Raw genomic sequence first — 22,222 nt, forward strand, 5'->3', positions numbered from 1 at the left:
TGTCTCCTGTATGAGAGCAACACGCGCATATGGGTGGGTAGCGCTGTGACCATCCAGAACAGATGTTTCGGACCACCTGGTGTAGCTGCTTGCACACTGCGCAGCACACACTCCCTCACACATATCATAAATGACAAACACATTTATCTTTCTTTTGCACTTCTCTTAAATTTTGTCCATTTTCCCTCAAAATTAGAGACAAACTCTATATAGAATCCTCTTTCCCCACACTTTTCAACCTGTTGTTTGTGCATCTCTTCCAGGTGTTGAAGGAGAGCGGCCCCCCTCACATGAAAAGTTTCCTGACTCGTGTCACCGTAGGGGAGTTCTCCGCTGAGGGCGAGGGCAACAGCAAGAAGCTGTCCAAGAAGCGTGCCGCTTTGTCCATCCTGCAGGACTTGAAGAAGCTGCCCTTCATCCCCGCTGTGGAGAAACCCAAGACACACTACAAGAAACGGACCAAGACCATCCTCAAGGTACTGCAGCTGGGCCAGAGAACCAATTCTGCTTTTACTTACAGCCACATAATGTGGATTATTTTAATATACTCTTCTTATTTACTTTTTTCCCACCTTTTGGAGGTAAAACTTCTTCCAAAAATATGTATGAAATATGATATAACACATTTTTTCCCATGCAATTTCCTCTGTTATTCTACTTGTCTGTATCTGTTGCATCTCTCCTCTGCAGCAGAGTTTCATCTAATTTCCGCTCTCTCTTATCCAATCCTGTCAATTATTACCACTTAATACACATACACACCTACCGTATTATCAGTTAAGCTCAGTCGATAGCAGACGATTGTGACAAAGATAATTGGTCTCCTTTTTTCTGTCCCAGACTGGACCTGATTATGGTCAAGGCATGAACCCGATCAGCCGTCTGGCGCAGATCCAGCAGGCCAAAAAGGAGAAGGAGCCAGAGTACCTGCTGCTCTCTGAAAGGGGGATGCCTCGACGCCGGGAGTTTATTATGCAGGTAGATAATGGTATTTAGTTTTAAGTATGCTGCAACATGAAAAAGTGTCCCCTCAGTCTCAATCATGCTAACATGATCATCATTTTCATTAATGTTATACTGGGTCTATACAAAGTTTTCACTCCCTCAGATGTTTCACCATTTTATTGATTTTAAATATCAATCATGGTCAATGTCTTTTTTACCAAAAACAATTCAAAACAAACTCTTTAAAGTCAAAGTGAAAACAGACTTCTATAAAGCAGTTTCAACTGAATAAAACATGTAATGTAAAATAAGTGACTGCATAAATATTCACACCCTTCAAGTCAGTATTTGGCAGATGCACCTTTGGCTGCAATCACAGCTCTTAGTCTGTGTGGAAGGGTCTCAATCAGGCTCAAACATCTGGACACTGCAATTTTACTTCATTCTTTGTAAAACTGCCGAAGCCCTGTCAGGTTGCCAGGTGACTGGGTATAAAAAGCCCTTGCCAAGTCCAGCCACAAATTCTCTATTGGACTGAGGTCTGGGCTTTGACTCAGCCACTCCAGAACATTGACCTTGTTGTCTGTAAACCATTTCTGTGTGGCTTTCGCTGGATGCTTTGGGGGATGGCCTTGCTGGAGAATAAGTCTAGTTCCAAGCCGTAGTTCTCTTGCAGACTGAATAAGATTGTTCTCCAGGATTTTCCCATAGTTGACTGCATTCATTTTACCCTCTACCCTTACAAGCCTTCCAGGGCCACCTGCCGAGAAGCATCCCCACAGCATGATGCTGCCATCACCGTGCTTCACATTGGAGATGGGAGCTTGTCTGATGGCCAAAAAGCACTGTTTTGGTCTCACTTGGCGAACTCTAGTCAAGATTGAATCTGAGTTTTCTTCAACAGTGGCTTTCTCTTTGCCACTCTCCCATCTATGACTGGTGCAGCACTCGTGCAACAGGTGTTGTACGTGTGTAGAATCTCTCCCATCCCGGCTGCTGAAGTTTGGAACTCCCTTAGAATAGTCATTGGACACCAGTCTCCTTCCTGCACAGCCACTGAGTTTGAGAAGACCTAGGCAGAGTTGGGAAGCAGGTGGCCTAGTGGTTAAAGGCACTCCCTATGTACGCGGGCGGCCCGGGTTCGAATCCGGTCTGAGGCCCTTTACTGCATGTGTCTCCCCCACTCTTGACCCTGTTTCCAACTCTATCCACTGTCCTCCTCTATCTAATAAAGGCACAAAAATAAAAATCTTTAAAAAAAAGAAGACCTCTGTGACCTTCTAGAAGTGCCGTGGACATTTCTTTTGTATCCATCCCCTGACAAGTACTTTTCAGTCACCTCTTCTCCAAGTATCTTGGAGTGTTCTTTTGTCTTCATGGTGTAATGGTTGCTAGGAATACTGCTTAACCAGTGACTGTACATTACATCCTTCATCTTTTCAGACCTTTTCACCCTGTGTTTCAACTTGTGTTTCTGTTGCCCTACCTCTTTCTTAAGGTCTGACTGCTGCCTTGTTCCATTTAAAGTCTGAAGTCTTTTTACTCCTCTTGAAATGGTTTCAGTTCTTGGTGATGTCCAGGGTTATTTATCACTGCATTCTCTTGAAACTGGACTCCCTTATGCTTGCTCTTCTGTTCACTTAAGGTTTTCTTTTTTTCATTTTTATTGTCACCTGGGGTTAAGTGTCTTGCCCAAGGATACATCGACCTATGACTGTGGAAGCTGGGGATCAAACCCTCTGATTTCTAGACAACCAACGCTACCAACTGAGCCACAGTCACCCCCAGGACAACAATAGCCAAGCTGTAGCAACAGATTTGGTGCTCCATCCTGAGGGTCTTTGCCTACTAACTGAAAACTCTGTAGTGGTAGAATCCACAACTTTAAATGTCAGAGGACATCCCATCAGCCCTGACTTTTACTGAGTTATGGCGGCTATCTCACGTGACATCCGTTTCAGCTAAGTCTGTTTGAAAGTCTTATTATGCTATGTTTAGAGCAGATTTTCATTCCAAAACAAAAACTCTCCTCCTTCTGTCTCCACACTTCCCTACCTCTCCCGTCTTGCTTCTCTGTTTTTGTGGATCAGTGTGACAAAGAACAACAGACGAGTGCCATAGACAAGATACTGCTATCAGTTTCAAGTGGCTATATGCTTCTCAGAGTTGATTCCGTTGTTATCTTTGTCTTTCTAGACCCTCAGTTGTCCCATGACAGTGCTTTGTTATTATGCCTCTACATGCAGTGTCCCTGAGTGGGTAGGGCTGTCTGTCTTCTCCCAGGTTGTTGCAGGGCTTGGGGTTAGAGAAGGAGGGGTTCACGTGAAAAAAATAAACATTGATGGAACATGTTTTAGCCTCTGAGTGGAACATAAACAAGCTGAAGGAAGGTCCATCCCATCCATGGGAACACAGAGGTGAATAAAAACAAATCCAAAGGAAGTTTGAGTTGGGTCTCTAAAGCCTGCATGAAGATTAAAAAAATCTTAACCTCTTTTTTTTTAGTGAGAGAGAGTCCACCCTTAGATGCTGTTCACCGACTACCAGAGTCTCCTCTCTCAGAACACCAAATCTCACACAGTCAAACTTCAATTTAGAGTGAAGAAGCTACTGAGGTTAGCTAAGCCATGCCATTATGGTAGTGCTTTTTGGTCCAACTCCCTCTCTTGTCAGTTCTTCTGTGATATGGTTTTACAGCATGTGTTGTTAAACACTGGTTCTGTTGCCACAAATCAACAAGTTGCTCCTATATATCGGATGTCTATTCAACTCAATGCTTTCGCATTTGCTTTCATTGCCATGGCTGTTTTCGTTTTACTTCCTCCCTCAGTCAGCTTGCTTCCTGATTGGCTATTGCGCTGTTGGATGCTCAGTTGTCCTCGGTGTTCACCACACATATTGGGATTTTTCACTGTAAATGTAAAACACGTTTAGTATTTACAGTCCCAAGTTGGAGCGTCCTCTATCAGGTTGGAGAGGGAAAAATTCACTCGTAACACACAAAACACCACAGGATAATCTGGAAAGACAATCTTAAGAACTATTCAATTATTTGTTCTCTGCTAACTAAGGTCGGAGGAACCCAACAACGGCATGGTTCCCCGCTTTAAGAAGTCATTAATTCAGAATGCATTATCATAGTGTATATAGAGGATTTTTGCTTTATCTTAAGATCAAGCACGTTATACAGCTAAATTGCTCTATATGCATTAGTGGTGTAAAGGTAATCCTATATGGATCGGTTAATCGATCTTAACGTCAAAGGTCCGAGCGCATAAAAAGAGGCATGATTCGGTCTTTGGACCGGTTTTAATATTAGAGATTGGCTCTGCTGCTTGTTTTCATAGCCCGTTCCACCATGCTTTGGTTCACCGTCTTTAATCTTGCGTGACCCATGGTAGCATTTACCTTTAAGCAAGATTTCCGTTTGCCGTTGGTGCTTGCTAGGTAGCTGGATGTGTTTCACTGGTCATTGCCGATATGTCTTTCAGTTTTGCACCACAGAAATTGAGTCATGTGGACTTGATATGAAGGAAGGATAACTTTCGCAATGTCTTCCCATCTGTAAACTTCGGGGAAAAGCGATTAAGAAGTACGGCAGCTCATAAATCTCACCTGTTGAGACTGCATAGCTTAAGTTTAGCCAAGATGCTAATGCTAAATGTAGCACAAACAGACTGGAAAATTACACTTTTATGAGTTAAAACTCGGGGAAGTCTTCAGTTATCACCGTAAAACAGCCCGTTCACTTCAGCCCGATCTCCAGTGAATTAATTCAAGAATAAAAACAATCAAAAATGGCCGGACAGAGAGAGGAGATAATGTTTTAGCTAGAAGAAGAATTATGAAAGGAGAAAAAAAAAATGTTTAGAAAGCTGTTTTAATTTGACTGTTTTCAATATTATTTTAACCCCTTGTTCTCCTGTACTAGCAGGCAAACAGAGCTCTGTCCATCCAAAGTTACTTATGGTGATAAATTAGTGTTGATTTGTGCTTCTTGGACAAATTTGATCTTTAGTTTTTACTGTTATCAGGATTAATAATGCAGATGAAGGTACAAGTACAGAAGGACCAACATGTCCGAGTAAAACTCATTGTAATATTTATTCCCCAACAAACTGTCAAAGTACAGAATGAAACCTGGGCGTATTCGTCTTGAGAAGGAGAGATTCAAACTACATGGACTACAATGGACTTTTTAAGGACATTTTACATAGAAAACTCAATGACAGTGGAGAGGAATCCTGACTTTTGCATACGTTAATGCAAAGTTGATAGTAGAAATTCTATCTGTTCTTGATTTGATTGGACAATGAAGGAGAAGTGAAACCGCAGCAGCATTGTTTAAAAAACTGAACTGTTTTCAACAAAGAGCACTGTGAGAGTAGCAACAAAAAACCGGTGGCATGGACTTTTTCACCGGAAACCTTGACCTGCCTTGGTTTTTTTGTTGAAAATATACACTGCCAGCTCAAATAATGTGGTTAGTGGCACTTAGTTATGGTGAAAAAAAGAGAGTTGCAACTACAGAGCAAATCAGAAACACCTCTTGTGCAGTTTCCCTGTCATCAGTACAAAGAGAAAGGGAATTATAAGTTGCTTAATGAAGAATAACTTGAAATAGTGTCTGGTTATCTTATTGTCGTTGACCCAGCCCATAGATCTGTAAAACTTTGACTGTGATTGTGATCAAGCAGGAAACACAAGCTAAGGAGAGAAAAGAATAAATCCTCTCTGTTTGGACAAACGTAGCCGACAGCAACATTATATAACCTTTTTACACTAGAACACGAGTTTCACGGTTTTCTCCTGAGAGTACGATCTGGTCTCCTATTTCAGTCATGTGTGGAGTCCCAGCCTAATATAAACTCAACAAACTCTGTGTTGTCAGACAAAGCCTGAGGCAATTTGGACTTATGAATGCATTTCTACATGAGTCTCTCACTTTACTACTGCTTCTGATGTCCTGAAAAAAACCTTTCATGTATGGACTTAGCTCTGTTCTTTAAAATGCCAACTGTTTTTTTCTCCTCTTTTGTTGTACATTTTCTCCAGTAATTCTACTTAATCATCAGCGTAAAGGACGACAATGGAGGCGGTATTTCTGACGAACAAATAGGGATGGCATACCAGTATGCATGCATTTATTATTGACCTCGAATAATCACAATTAATACATGAATACTGACAGCCCTAATTGTTACATATTGAGTGTTTTGTTGCATGCACTAATACAAAAGCAACTTTGTCATTCAAGATATCCAAAAGTCGAAAAGGAAAATGGTTCACTCTTTAAGACAGCTTGCAAACAGGCAGATATTGGAGGGAGATGCCACCATAGTGATTGTGGCTTGTCAGTAAATAAAGTAAAATATGATTGCCTCTTATGAATAAACATTTTGAAGTTAGTTTATTGCAGTTTGGAAGTCACAGCTGTAACATTTTGCATGAAGTAAATGATTTACGATTTAATTCCTTGTCAGTACACTTTTAGTATCTCGGACCTCCCTGAACTTCCTCTCACTCCCCCTTTCTCCCCCCTCTCATTCTCTCCTTTCCACATCCTTTACATTCTCTTATTTTATTTCTGTTCACTATTCATTACTTTTACAGCACACATATAAAGCTCAGAATAGCTGAGAATCTATTTTTACAGCTCCGTTTTCCTCGCTGCCAACTGCTAACTGTTTTAATGATATTAATTTGCTCTTTTAAGCTGTTGTTTTTAGTAAATGAAGCAGACAGACTGTGTTCTGTACTAGAAAAGGATAATGGACTGTAGTCTGTGTGGTCAGGAGCCTGAATCATTAACAGAACAAAATGTCCCTGTCTTATCAGGGGAACAAACTCTTGCTGTTAACCAAGTTATGGATGATTTTCTGTTTATCTCTAATCTAGTAAAAGGAAAAGCAGGACTTTGTATGAGGGGAATACCACAGTAGACGCTTTCAGAGTGACGCTCACTTTTCTGCTCTCATGATGAACAAACTCTCATTCCTCATTTATAAGCATGAAATTGATTATTGAATCACAACAACAACAAGAACATGTTTTGGAAAAATAGAACAGATATAAAAATAACTCAAAGAATTATGAAAAAGATAAATCAAGATTAAGTTTTTCTGTTTTTAGTATTGAAGTTTTGATGAGCGAGGTCAAACTTTTTCTTGAAAGTTAACTAAGAGACATGTTATTGATTAAATGACAATCGTAAAGTTTGTTCCTCAGCAGCAATGACGTTACATTGTCTGTCTCAAATAACTAGTTACTCACTATTTAGTGCCTTATTTAGGGAATTCACCATTATGTAATGCTGCTAAGTAATGAAGAAGCGGGAGAGTCAAGTTTTTTGTTTCTCGATGAAACTCATGGATGGTATTGTGTCTCAGGGCTCTTTGGATCACTGAAATCAAAATCAGACACCTGTGATCATTAGTTTGCCAGGTGAGCCCAATTATAGGAAAACTGCTGATGAAGGACGTTTCACATTATTAAGCAGGCCACAGGTTTCAGCAATATGGAAAAGACAAAGGAACTCTGCTGCTGAAAAGCCTCAAATAGTGTAATGCCCTACAGAAAAACTTAAGTGTGACCATCATTCTGTGAAGAAATTAGTGTCTGATTCAGAGCACAGATGGGTTTGTGCAGATAAAGGCATAATGAGGAAGGTTTCTGACAGACAAATTCATGGGATTAAGAGAGCAGCTGCTAAAATGCCATTACAAAGCAGCAAACAGGTATTTGAAGCTGCTGGTGCCTCTGGAGTCCCACCAACCTTTTCAGCCCCCCCAACAATGCTCACAAGCAGAAACGGTTGCAGGGGGCCCAGACAGCCTTGTATACTGATGAGTGCCGTGCAACCCTGGATGGTCCAGATGGAGGAGTAGTGGATGGTTGGTGGATGGCCACCATGTCCCAACAAGGCTGAGACGTCAGCAAGGAGGGGGCGGAGTCATGTTTTGGGCCGGAATCATGGGGAGAGAGCTGGTAGGCTCCTTTAGGGTCCCTGAAGGTGTGGAAATGACCAAAGTATGCAGAGTGTCTGACTGACCACTTTCTTTCATGGTACAAAAAGAAGAACCGTGCCTTCTGTAGCAAAATTACCTTCATTCATGACAATGCACCATCTCATGCTGCAAAGAATCCCTCTGTGTCATTGGCTGCTATGGGCATAAAAGGAGAGAAGCTCATGGTGTGGCCCCCATCCTCCCCTGACCTTTAACCCTACTGAGAACCTTTGGAGCATCCTCAAGCTAAAGATCTATGAGGGTGGGAGGCAGTTCACATCAAAACAGCAGCTCTGGGAGGATATTCTGACATCTTGCAAAGAAATTCCAGCAGAAACTCTCCAAAAACTCACAAGTTCAATGGATGCAAGAATAGTGAAGGTGATATCAAAGAAGAGCTCCTATGTTAACATGGCACTTTGCCTGTTCAGATGTTTTTGATTGAAATAGCTTTGATTTCAGTAAATATGACCTCCTAATGCTGCAAATTCAACAGATGACCATTTTCAGTTCTTTATGACCTATAAAATGTTTTGAAACTCTGTTGTGCATAATAATTTAGATCAGTGCATTCCAGTTTTTTTTTTTTTTTGAAAACAAAAAGTCATTGTTGGGAGGTTTGTTCAATAAAATTTGAATTATGCTCTTAACGGTTGATGACTTGAAAATTATATTTTTCATTGACTATTTAGAAAAATCAGAGAAAAATATCATTTGCATAATAATTTTGAACGTGGTGTTTACATACTCAGATCTTTACTCTTTTTCTGTACTGCATGCTGTATTTTGGTCAAAGTAGTACACTCCACTGCAGTCAGCAGTTTTATATTCTTGTATCTTTGTGTGTTCTTTTAATATTTCCACATTGTTTCCTTTTTTGTGCTCAAATAAATATTAATTTAGTAAATGAAATGGTACCTAATCAAGATCAGCTTTGTTAAGACATTCTTAAAATTGGTGCTCATCCTTGGAATTTTCTCAAACAGAGAGATTATGTGTATTTAAGCAGTTAGGTATTTTTTTGAAACGTTGTTTCCTGTTGTATGCCAGGGTCTACTTGATGCATTCGGACAAGCATGTCCACCCGCTCTGAGTAATCACTGAGAGTCACTGCAAACACAGTCTCTTCTCTCTGAGTCTTTTAGTGTGATTAAGGGTTGCATGGCTGTCTTACCCAAGAACAGAAACATCAAGGAAATTCATGAAAAATGATGCATTGATCAGTGTTTTCAGAAAGTAATTCATCATTCCTGAATTCATCAAATACAAATAGTGAATCTGAAAATAACCTTGAAACCATGTGTGTGCAGGTGAAGGTGAATAACGAGGTTGCAACGGGAACAGGACCTAACAAGAAAGTGGCAAAACGAAATGCGGCTGAGGCGATGCTCCTGCAGCTGGGATACAAGGCCTCCACAGTCCCCACCACCCCCACCGAGGTACACTCCACTTTACCTGTTGATACAACAGCATGTAATGTATGACTTACTGCCAGTTTGTAAACAGCTCTCTCTCTACCTCTGAGCTTATTTTGTGCCTCAGTCCTTTGGGCATAGGTAGTTTCAATTTCAGTATCTACAGCATAGAGGAAAAATAATTCTAGGGTTGTAACATACAGTGATGCTTATTACTGATGAGGAATTGGTATTGTTAGAAAGGTGACTGGGAGTATCTAAACTGACTCTAAACTACAAAGTAATGATGAAAAAAAGGATATTTTTTTGAAAAATGAATACAGAAGGCGACGGTTTGGCTCAGTGGGCCCCTGCAGTCCTCCCCCTGGTTTCACAGGGTCTCTATGCTGTTTGGTGCATGCCTTCCCCCACTCTCTCTCTCAGTGTTTCCAGTCTCTCTTGAACTATCCTATCCAAATAAAAGCAAAAGCACTGAAAAACAATCATTTGAAAATGAATTAATAAATGTCAACGGCCTGGTAGAATCTGGTGGTTAATGTGCAGCAATTTTATTAAGATAATAAATTCTGTCAGACATTTCAGCAGTTGTATTTTTATGTCTTGTCTGGTTGCCTGCTTAAAGGGGCAGTGTGTAAAACTGGGAATACCTAACAGTCAGATTCTACACTGCAGTGTTTACTTTTAGTGGTAACTCTTTCGCTCCCTGCAAAAAAAAAAAAAAAAAAAAAAAAAACATGCAAGATGCAAAATCCAAGATGGCAGAGCCCTTGGAGGGCACCCCTCACTCTGTATGAAAAAAAGGCTTAGTTTAAATGGATAAAAACAAAACAATTTTATATATTTAGATCAGGGGTGGCCAATTCTTTCCACTGAGGGCCACATAGAGAAAAATGTAAGGATGGTGAGGCCACTTCCATATACCTCCCCTTGAGGATTTCATTAGTAAAACCAAGGTGATGTAGCTGAAGATATTCTTAGGTGTGCTTAAATGGATAGTTAATGGCTCAACGCCCATATCACCTATGACCAGAACCGGCCCTGCACTACATTCATCAGAATTATCCATCTTCTTTGTTTGTTTGGATAGCTGCTACCCTCTGACTTCGCTAGAGTGGTGACAAGTGCAAACTGGGTGGAAATGTGGAATATATTGGAAGGCTCATTCTGTGCATGCATTAAATGTTTAAAAAAATTACTAATTCAATAAGTTTATCCAAACATTTAATTTTTCACAGCCCTACTTATTAGTAAATTTACTTTCATATGATTTTAAAACAGCTGATCTGAGAAAGGAAGATTTTAATTTATTACATCAAATTATCAGAATGAACGCAGACTCTTTACAGAGGTACAAATGTACTGACAAAACAACGCCAAAGGTTCATACTTAACAAAAACGTTCCCGCATCGTATAGATTCACATGAGAAACATAATGACAGGGTTTCTATGAAGAGTATGTCACTTCGAGTTGGAGAGAGGGGGTTTGGGGGGTCGCCGCCACTGGCAGCACCTCCTTGTGCTGAAATTAAGAAGCACAGTTACCTTGCAAAGCAGATGGATTCGCCCATTTCCATGTTTCTCACAGGTGAATCCATCTTGCAAAGCTTCCATCTGAACCGTTTGGGCCCGGTTAGAAAGTGACATGACCAATCAGCGTCAAGGGGCAGCACTTCCAGGCACAGCGGAGTTGTGACGTAAGCAAGCAGCCACAAGAGGCAGGTGTAATTATAGCAGAAGAGACTAGCATGGATGCTGCTAAATCGCCAGTTTTATCAGAACTTGATGACATTTCTTTGTTAAAAGAAGAACAAAGAACAGCAGTGAGTTGTTTTCTTTTCAAAATGACAAAAGTCATGTACCGACAAGTCTTCAGTCGCCATGGTTTTCGTTATGCAGTTCTCTATGGGGTTTACTCCATCGTTAGCGGCTATATCACGTGTTTTGTTGCTCTGATTGGCCTGTAAAGATGTGACTGACAGAATGTTCATCCAGTGACCCTGCAAGTTATTTTTTTTCGAAGGCTCTGCCCTTTCCAAAACACTGTCCATGGGAGGTGTGTGAAACAAATCCATCTGGTATGTCAGGTTAGAAGCACAGTACAAGGAACCACAAGTTTCTGTTAGAAGCTGACCATATTTCATTTTGTTTTTTAGAATTAGGCTTTTATTTTTGCCAAGTTTGTTCTGCTAAGTGCCAGTAGGCTAAATATTACACACTGTACCTTTAAATGTTTTGTCCCAGCAACGATCCAAATTTCAGTATTTTTCATGGTCTAGATTTGAGTTGTAGAATTTTTTTAAAGTTTAAGTTGCAATTCCTCATTACAGAAGCGTTGGTTGTACTTGAGGCTAGACCAGTAGACAACCACTTGACTAAATGATCAATCATGTTTACTGAGGTAATAACCAGCTGATTATAAAAAAATTTATGATTTGTAGTTGCAGCGGTGATTATCAAAACTCCACTTTACAGTGAAGTATGATAGGAGACTGTAAGGAGTATATAGATGTATAACACATTAACATTTGGGGAGTTATTTTATTTGCATTTTCATCTTTTTTCAAAGCCTAGGAGGTTTTTTTATGGAGAGGAAAACATGGAAGAAGAGGAAAAGAGGGGGGGTAGGAAATGCACCAGAGGTCCCTTGTAAGACTTGAACCAGCGATATCACAGTCATGCAGCTGATGTCACTCGTTCCAGCCATCACAAACACATACAGCACGACCACGTTACAGAATAATTGGTCGTAGCCTATGAAATAATTTAAAGTGACTTGAGTGTTTTTGCATCTGCAGTATGCAGGAATGGAGGAACTCAGTCATTCACACACTGAGATGCATCTATAGGATGTCTGGTTATTGGTATTCCATCTCAGCTCACAGGGCAGCACCTGTACAGCTGTGTGCTGAAAGATTACATAAATCTCTGCACCACTCCCACTTAGCCCATACACTATCTCGTCTCTCTCACACACTGAGCAGAATTCAACAAAAGCTGATAGTCAGTCAATTTTCAGATTCATCACGGGTCCCCGTGCTGCTGACCTGTTATGCAACCTGTTCAGCTCCTCTGAACCCAGTGTGTTTTGCAAGCATCCATTGATCCCCATCATCTTTATTCACCTCGTTGGTTTTCAAGCTCAAGGGAACAGATTCAGATGGAGACGATGTTACATAACCGGGCTCTGTGTAGAATATTCATCGCTCCCTGGACAGCTCATTAGTTCGATATGTGCTGCTGTATATATCTTCCTCAGACAGCTATACCATAGAGCTACAGAATGGCACTTTGCTCTTATCAGAACCACTTCAGAGATGACTGATTTTTCTTAAAAGAAAAAAAAAAACAACCACAGCCAGATTCGCCCTCCTTATTTCCCTTTGATTTCATTTTGTCTTTAATCTCTTTGGGTGCTTGTTAAAGTTTTCTCTACACATCAGACTAAGAAAACCTTTATTAAAGGATTCAACTGATTGGAAATATCAAGAAATCAAATAGATCATAAATTTCTGATTGCATGTTTGATATTTTATCTCAGGGTTTAGACTGAAGCAAAATATAATGCAAAGTCTACTTTTCAAAATCTTGTTTGTTTTAGGGTTGCGATAAAATGGATTTTTTTAAGGTGACATATCATACTCCCTTTGCACTTTTTAACACAATCCCCTGTGGTCAAAATAAAATGCCTGTGCTGGACTTTGTTAAAAAGATGGATCAAGCACCGGAGGAGGTCTTTGACCCTGTAGATTTCTGAATTGTAGACATAGGTGAACCATGGACAAAGGTCTGGGTTGGCTTATTTCACATTTTACCCCATGATAGATGTTCCAAATACCCAAATATATCTACAAAAATGTTTTCAAAGGTGGGTTTCTCATGATATATCCCAAAATAAACATTGATAGGCTCTAGTAAAAATCAAACAGTACTTAAACGTGTTTCAGTACCACAATAACAGAAATACAAACCCACTAACACCAAACATTTGTTTATTTTTTTTATAATGAATTGCCAAAAAAAAAAAGACAAAATCGTGTACACCGAGTAAATATGTTGGCCCCCAAATTAGCCAATATTTTTGTCTGTATGTATTTATATTCATTTCATTTTATTTATTTGTATATATATTTTTATGTATATATACACACACATATATATATATATATACACATATATACATATATATATACATATATATATATATTTTTTGTGTGTGTGTGTGTGTGTCCTTTTCCATGTGTACGCCACCTACCATCTTGCAAAAATATGTAAATGCAACATTGGACGGAGTATTTTTAGTCCATTTATACTCCCCACCACACCCCAACAAATAAAAATATTAAAACAACAACTATAAATAAAAAAACAAGGGTTAAAAATTAAAGGTTACTCAAATTTAACCTTGCAAAATAGATAGAAGCCTGGCAAATCTGGCAAATCCATCTTGAAAAGCTCAAATCCACAAAAATAGTTCAGACCATTTAGCAATAGCTGCCAACAATGTGACGATTAACTCAGATATAGAAAAGTGGCAGTTTCTTCAGAACAGGACCACGGTTCTGTCTAAAATAAAGAGCAAAGTACAACACTGCAAGGTTTTCATCACGGAAAAAATATTTTTACTCTTTCTCAGTCTGCTTCGGCGTGAGTCTGTGATCTTTTTGGGTGGGGGTTGCCAGTGTAAACAAAAGCTACTGCTGTGGTAGCTATTAGCACGGATGTAGCTTTAGTATAGTTGCAGTCTTATCAGAATTGGACCACATTTCTTCATTAAAACAAGAGACACATATTGAAAGCTCCTATTGGCAGAGAAGATGTTTTTTGCACGTCTCTTTCTCAGGGTTTTACCGAGAAAATCCACCGTACACATGCTACTGCAGTGCCAGCCTGTGAAGCTCAAGTTTAAACCACAGCTTCACATGCCCAACTACCTCTTTTTGTCTTCTCATTCTGATTGGCCCATACTGAATGTGAAAGACAAAGGGTTCGTCCAATCAACCTCTGAGAATCTTATGAAAAGTTCAGCCCTTCCCAAACACTTTGCATGGGAGGATGAATGTGAAATTCATGCAGTGCATATGTCAAACAGTCAACCTAGCATGTCAGGTAAACTCACATTTTCAGATTATGAAAAACAAAAAAAATCAGGCATGCACAAGCCTATATAAAATGGATTTTATATAAAACAAAACAACTGAAGACCTCCTTGGACAGGAAAGGAAAAATTATTAAGAAAGCACTTTTCAGCAAAACAAAAACCCCAACATGCTTTACTCAAGACATCACCGAGACAAGGCGACAGCGAACAGTAGAAGAAAAATAAAAAGTTAGTCAAACAATAGATTAAAGTCAGTGAAAACCCTAAAAGTAGATAAAGAGGAAAACACAGAAGAAAATTAGGTAAAGAAAAGGGGAAAAACATGTAAAACTTCAGTCCAAATCAGTGCAGAAAGGAGCTGATGCCTGGCCTCTGACAAGGGCCTGCTTCTCATTCGGTCCTCAGACAACCTCAGTGCAATGTTTGCCAAACTCCTCTTTATGTAGGTTAGGTCTCTCTCTTTAGATCTCTCTCTTTCTCTCTCTTCATCCTCCTCTTCTTGCCTTAATCTCTGGGGACTCTGTTCCTTACATTCCCACCATGGGGTTGTGGGTGATCTGTGCTTAAGTGTGAAGACACCCGTGCGGGGGGGTGGTGCATTTGTTTACAGCCATGTCATCTCCTCAGCTGTCACGCATCAGAAATGATTTGTTCTTCAGTTTCACACACGTGTGTTTGTGGCTGTGTGTGTTTATGCAGGCAGACATGCATACCACAGCAGAAGTTCCACATTGAATAGGAGCTCACTGAACACTGACAAACCCCCCTAATTAAGTAGCTGGCATAGATAGACAGACACTAGGATCCTTAAGCGTCCCCTCCTGTGGGCGCTCGTCTCTTTGTGGGCCAAACAGTAGGAAGGAACTCGTCTGACATGCGTGAAGAAGCTGTCTGTTCAAGAATCTACATCTCTCTTACCTCCCCCCTCTCTCTTCCCTTCTCTCTGCATCACTACAGATGGACAACAAAGGCTGGAACGGACAAAAGGCGTCATTTACCGAAGCAACGAGTAACAGTGAGTATCTGCACGTCTCCCTCTGTCTCTCTCCGTTTACTCCTCCTCCTTCCTCCCTCTTCCTTCATCCCGCAGGTGGTTTTAGCTGCCGAGATGGCCCGGCGTTTAATCTCTGTGACTGGTCAATGGGCTTCTGACTGTCAGTTTAATCGGCCGTGCGTCCTCGTGGGGAGCCTGCGAATTCAGGCTTATTCACGCAGGCTTACAGGGCCGGCACACTGGGGCCCACCGGGGAGTCCCTCCACTGCCTTCCTGTTCAAGAAAAAAAAATGCAAAAGAAAAAAGAAATCTAGCCTTTCACTCAGGATTAACACACAAGCACATTGGAGCACAGATCCACGCACACACAGCCATGATTCTACACACAGAGATGCATCATGGTAAGGTAGGATTTATGAGGGTTAGATATGAGGATTTATATGAAGGAAGATGTATCTCTGTTAGCTTTGAGTCTCTGCCACATACCAACTGTAGACAAAATAAGATAAAGTAGTCACAAAAAAAGAACTAGAGCTTCATATAAATTTGATCCTTGTTACAAGCACTACCACGAATGATAGAATGAAGTCCAACAAAGATCTTTAAGTTGATATCCGTAGAATTTATCCTTTAAATTGTGGTTTGATTAGCTTATATAAACTGTTCATCTACACTGCAGTGGAAAAAGTATCCCCCTTGTTCATCTTTATTGTCCCCTAAGGGAAATTTGCTTTGCAGGCAGGTAAAAACATAAAACACAGGAAACACAGACATAAATTTAGAAACAACACTGAAATGGGTAAGTACACAAATACCCTGAAGGACAGCTAAGGACAGAACCATCGTTACACTGTAGTGAGAATTGACTGTATCCTAGCTGTTCACTTTTAGAATTAAAATTTAGTTGTGTGATGGCTTTAGGGGTTGTCTAGCCAATCAAGCACAGTAATACCATGGTCAGCAAGCCAGTTTCTGGTAGTTTTGGCTTCCCTGTGCCAAATCTTGCTGGAAAAGGAAATCAGTATCTCCATAAAGCTTCTCAGCAGATGGAAGCATCAAGTGCTCTAAAATCTCCTGGTAGACAGCTGACAGTGTTGACTTTAGACATGGTAAAGCACACTGGACCAACAGCAGCTGATGACATGCCATACCAGACCATCACCAACTATGGAAACTTATGGTGCATTCACACTAGAGTTGTTTGATCCACTTTAAACAAACCCTGGTCCGTTTTCCTGGATAGTCTGGTTCGTTTGGAATGGTGTGAAAACTCTCACAAACTCTGGTGCGGACCAAACAAGCGGATTCTGGTCCGCTTGAAAACAGGGGGTCTCTGTCAGCTTTAAAAAGAAACCCGGTGCGGTTCGTTTGAGGTGTGAAAGCAAAGCTGACACAGTTGTGAACCAAAGGCAGGAAGTGGCATAACGCATAATGATATATGGATTTTTATGTGATTTAATACATTCAAATACATGTCAGTACCTCGCTTGCCGTCTGTGTAGCCATAGCAACACGTCGTAGTCTGTGCTGATTTATTTGTTTTATGTAAAGAACGGCATTCTGGTCAGCTCACCACCTCGCTGGCTGCTCATAATTTCTCAGTGCAAAAGTAGAAACCCCAAGACAGCGTAAAGTGCAACGATGTTGCAATTTCCGTTCCAAACAGGCCAAGTCCCCTGGACTCTCAGGTGTGAAATTGACCTTAAAACACTGGACTTAAAGCACCTTGGATCTGTGCCTCTCCTTCAGACTCTGGGACCCTGATTTCTGATTGAAATTATGAAAATACTTCCATCTGAAACAGGACTTTCAGGATCACTTGGCAACAGTGCAGATCTTTTTCTCCTCAGTTCAGCTGAGACTCTTACCACCAATTTCCGCATACAGTGACTGCGACGCAATCCGCCTCTGAATCGTACAACGGAGCACAATGCCCCCTGTCTAGTCTATCAGAGCAGATTCACAGCCAGCGCTTCAGTCCAGCAGCGGCACGTCCCTGGAGCGCCACTCTGCTCCTCGTCATTCAAGACATGCTGCAGGTCTATTTTCAGCACCAGCTGCTGCCGAACCACGTCAACACCCATTGATCAGAAAGCTCCAAACAGGAAGTCACAAGCGAAGAATATCTGGGTCTTTCAAAATACAACACTATGCACGGACTCATGCCAGCAAATCATCACTATATCAACATAACATCTCATCCTGCAGTGAGGGCAAAGGGTCACCGGGAGGTCAGTGGGTCACAGAGCTACAATGGCGCCATTGACGAAAAAAAGTTAACTTTTGTGGACATTTAGCCAAAGAATTTTACATAAAACCAAAGATCCTTTAAGCAAGCATTAACCTTTAACTTCCTAATGTACTCACCTAATGGTGTAAGCAATGAAATCATGGATTTATACTGGAAAGAATGATAAATTAACCTCAAAAGGTAAAATCGCCTGCTGTTGACGTACTACTTCTGTGTGAACTCGCAGTTCTCCCGTGTTCTCTGCCTGCTGATCAGGGCTGCTTGCTGCGGCGCAGCGCTCTAGACACGCTTCCAGTGGGCGAGGTTGCTCGCCTTTGGTCGGAGCAAACCCGCAGCACTGTTGAAATTGCAGGTTATGCCGTTGTCTGTGGTTCAGGAGTGGCTCAACACAAGGATCACAACACTTGTAGCCCATTTCCTGGACCTATCTTTGTGTGGTGGCACTTGATCTACTGACTCCAGCCTTATTCCACTACTTGTGAAGTTCCCCTAAGTTCTTGAATCTGCTGTGTTTGACAGTCCTCTGAAGGCTGAGCTCATCCCTGTTGTTTGTGCACCTTTTCTTACCTTTCTTTCCCCTTCCATTCAGCTTTCTATGAATTTGGTCTGATATGGCACTTTGAGAACAGCCTGCCCTTTCAGCAGTGGCCTTCTGTGGCTTACCCTCCTTGTTGAAGGTGTCATGGATTGTTTTCCTGGTACGGCCCGCCACACAATAGACGATTTTTTAATCTGAAACGATTTTTGAACTGTGGGAGACCACAGACTTTAGGACAATTTCCAAAGATTTTTTATCTTTAATCCTTTGAACGCACACACTAGACGACTCAGCCTGACTGTCAGATCACTTGAGACCACACACCTGCAGACCTGCCTACGACCTCGCGTGATCACACGACTTCAGAAAAAAAAAACACGGATGTCTGTTGATACCGTCTTGCTGTCTTTCCACAACAGGCTGTCCTGGCATGTGTTACAGGTGCAGCAACAATCATAAAACAGGGGAAAGACTCAGGACGAAATCCTTGCTGGAATTAAGGTTCTGTTGTGTTTATGGTTGTGGGCGGTGAAAGTACGTATGATTCATCTGGTGACGCTACCCGGTGTGCTCGCTCTCATTGGTTGTTGTGGGTACTCCACCAGCAGCACTGCAACCTAGAATCGTAAATATCAGACATGTTTGATATTTACGATTCAGGGTTTCGGAGGCTGCGACGCGATTTGAAGCAATAAATTAATCATGTTGACACCACACACATGCAGACTACTCAGACAAATGCGATGAGGCTCCAGTCGGTACACGCCCCCACGATCGTCGGGGGAGGCAAATCTTGGCTAAAATCGGGCTTAAAATCCTGTGGTATTGGCCGGCCTAACTGTTATGTCAGCAGTCTTTCCCATGATTGTGGTTGTGTGCACATTGTGGACTTGTCTAAGTACAGGCATATAGTTGCAAGAGTGGACACTTAAACTCTCATAATGTGTTGAAAAAGTACCTTTAATGTAATGAGTATTTAAGTCCCTTTTTAATAGAAACAGTATTTCTGCAGGTATAGAGCTGCTATTTCTTATAAGACACCCCTCCTTCTGCAGTGTGCTGACAATAACCTGTTTATTTAACTAAACAGTTTGATAATTCCTCTCAGAGATGAAACAAACTGTGAGACGAATGGACCTACATGAGAAAGACATCCCCTTTGGTCACACTCTAATATGGAAAACTTTCTCAACTAATGGACATTTTTGAGTGTAGACAAACACAAAATTGTCTCATGACAGGATTTATGTCAAATTTACATGGGAATAGGATGGCCTTAAGGGATATTTCATTTACAACAGTGTTTGGACTCTTCCCTTAAAAGCATAAGGATGCAATTTAGTAGGAAACAGCTGGTCTGCATCAGCTGTATCTGCAGTTTAGTTGGCTGTCTTCTCTGTAATCAAAATAAAAAATCTTTCCTTGCAAAAGTCAACCGCTATTTCAAGACTCCATGTTCTATTTTCAGTGTCCTGGTCTGCAGAGTTTGGCCAGGAAGTTATTTTTCCATTTATTTCACAAGAATTTTGTAACATTATATTTATTACAGGTGCATTAAGTTATGCAAAGAATCTATGCTGCTTTAACAGATTTATGTGCATCATAATCTCTGAGCCAGACTTGCTATGATGGTCCCAGCTTAATAAAAGGACACACTGTGGCTGCCAGTTGAAGTAAATGCCAGCAGCTTGAGAGAGAGCAGTTTAGGGGACAGAGGAGCAGTCTGCAATGTGAAGCAGCAGAGTGGAAAACAAACAGATAGCCTTATTAGATTCAAATGTGCTGTTGTCACTCTCTTTTAATGGGGCTGTTTGGCAGGGCTGAAGCACTCTTACACGAGGTATACAGCCTCAGTCAGGAGAGGAGAATGAATGTTAGGGTTCAGCTTTCCCATGTTAAAAAGCACAAAGCAGCCTGTAAGACGAATCACTGTGGCTTATTTAGTTTGCTCCAAAATCTAAACACAGAATCCAGAAGAAAACTGACATAGTCCATAGAGAGCTTATGTGTGATTTGCTCCAATTTCCTGAAAGATATATCATCAAAATTGTGTTTATAGATCAGTGCTTGTCGCTTGAGTAAACTATTTTGATGCTTGTGGTTTCTATGGTAGCCCAAGTTCTAGGCATTGCCCAATACCTCCAGAGCAGAGCCCTCTGGGAAACGCAGTCTTCCTTATTTGGTCATGATTCCTATTGTTGGCTTTGACTGTGCATCTGGTGTTGTGCCATTCTATTCATAGTTTATCTCATACTCAGTGTGAGTCTTAACTATCTGCTAATTATCCCTTTAAAGTTGCCCAAACCGCACAATGCTCACACGTCGATAATGTCTGAATAATGTTTATTGCGTAAACACCGTTTACAACTCATTCAAACAGACACAGCTGCTCTCAGTTTTCTGTTTGTGTCTCTGGTTGCTGAATGGAAGATGTTTCTGGGTTTTCAGCTGTTTTGATGGATTGTGTTTTTTATTGAATAGAAGTGGGAATAAATGAATCAGCGTGCAGGACTGTACCCCGTAGAAGTACGCTCTCGCTTCAACATGGTTGTAACAGGTTTTGCATGATAACCAGTGATAATGTCACAATTTGTGCAAAAAGTGTGTTTATAGAGCAGACACATAATTATTTTTCTCTGTTCTTGTTCAGTGAATGCTTAAACTAGGTACTTATTCTTTTGTTAATGTTAAGATAAAGCTGGGCAATATGGCCTAAAATGTATGTCCCGATATATTTTTGCTATATCCACGAGATATATCACGATATATATCTCGATGCTTTGAAATGTCCTCTGAGTGTCTGTGTAATGTTTAATTCAGCCCCAAATGACTCTAGCTTGGTGATTAAGATAGACTGTTCTATTGGATTTCTAATAAAATTATATGCAGAAAGGGCAAAAATCAATAGAAAGTCAAATATAACACACTGTTTTATTTTGAAAAGGACTTCATTCAAACTTTTACCAATAAATAAAAAATAGGGCTGTCAAAGTTAACGCATTCATATCACGTTAACTCAAATTACTTTTAACGCCGCCAATTTTTTTGTTGCACGATTAACGCATGCGCGTTCTGTGTGACCCTCGACCCATCCCGTAGTTTGCCAAACCAGGAAGCAGGACGCACTTTTGGGCCAGTATGATTTATTCATTTATGTAGGCTATTATATCTGCCATGAACCGGCACCACAGCTGCACTATTGACTGTTGACTGGTCCAATCACGTCTCCTAAAGATCCGCTCTCATCCTCACGCAGCTCCTGCTTGAAAGTGAAAGTTTTCGGAAAAAAAACGAAAAACTTACTAAAATGATTGACTGGGACTGTAAATAAACGCCAAAATTTTAAAAAACAGTCTATCAACACGCTTCAAAAATGTCAGAAACTCTGCAGGAGATTGTCTGATGCTGGTGAATGTACAGCTGCATCATGAGGAGGAGGAGGAGACAGAGCAGCAGAGGCTGGTGTGTGACAGGAGAGCAGAGGTAGAGCTCTGTAGAGTATCATAATATAAGCTGAAAGCATTATTAGACTGTGGGTCTCCTTTATTTAGGAAGAAAAAAATGGTTTTAGATTAAATCTGTAGCTCTTCTATGATCTGAAGAATGAAAAGATAGTCAAGTCCTCTTAGTACACCTTAAAAGATCTCCACTGAGACTTCTTTTACTTTGTGTGTTCATGAGTTTTGAAAAGCAGCTTCACATGTGTGTTTATTAACATCATTCCAGTAAATCTACTGGAGTGATGACAGTCATTTCTTACTGTCAGCATTTATTTTACATTTGGACTACATTTTTTAGTTTGAAAGTAAAAATATGATAAATAATAGCGGACGTTTTTAAAGTAATTGCTTGCTTTTTCTCTTGAGCAGGGCAGATGTGTCCACCTTACTCACATCAGAACAGTGAAACACCATTAGATGTGTCAGTGCCTTACTGCTGAGCTCTCAGCAGAGACTTGACTTCTTTATGTCCA

At 40.7% G+C, this 22,222-nt stretch overlaps 1 protein-coding gene across 1 annotated transcript in view; it reads left to right on the forward strand.

The window, feature by feature from the left end:
• stau2 (staufen double-stranded RNA binding protein 2) overlaps positions 1-22,222 on the forward strand; it is a 190,096-nt gene that overhangs the window by 64,061 nt on the left and 103,813 nt on the right. Inside the window, exons 8-11 of the mRNA XM_041814339.1 lie at positions 264-476; positions 841-978; positions 9,263-9,391; positions 15,424-15,481. Of these exons, the coding sequence (XP_041670273.1) occupies positions 264-476; positions 841-978; positions 9,263-9,391; positions 15,424-15,481 (538 nt within the window). The remainder of the gene's footprint in view (positions 1-263; positions 477-840; positions 979-9,262; positions 9,392-15,423; positions 15,482-22,222) is intronic.

Source organism: Cheilinus undulatus, linkage group 19 (assembly GCF_018320785.1).
Source record: "Cheilinus undulatus linkage group 19, ASM1832078v1, whole genome shotgun sequence".
Taxonomy (NCBI): domain Eukaryota; kingdom Metazoa; phylum Chordata; class Actinopteri; order Labriformes; family Labridae; genus Cheilinus; species Cheilinus undulatus.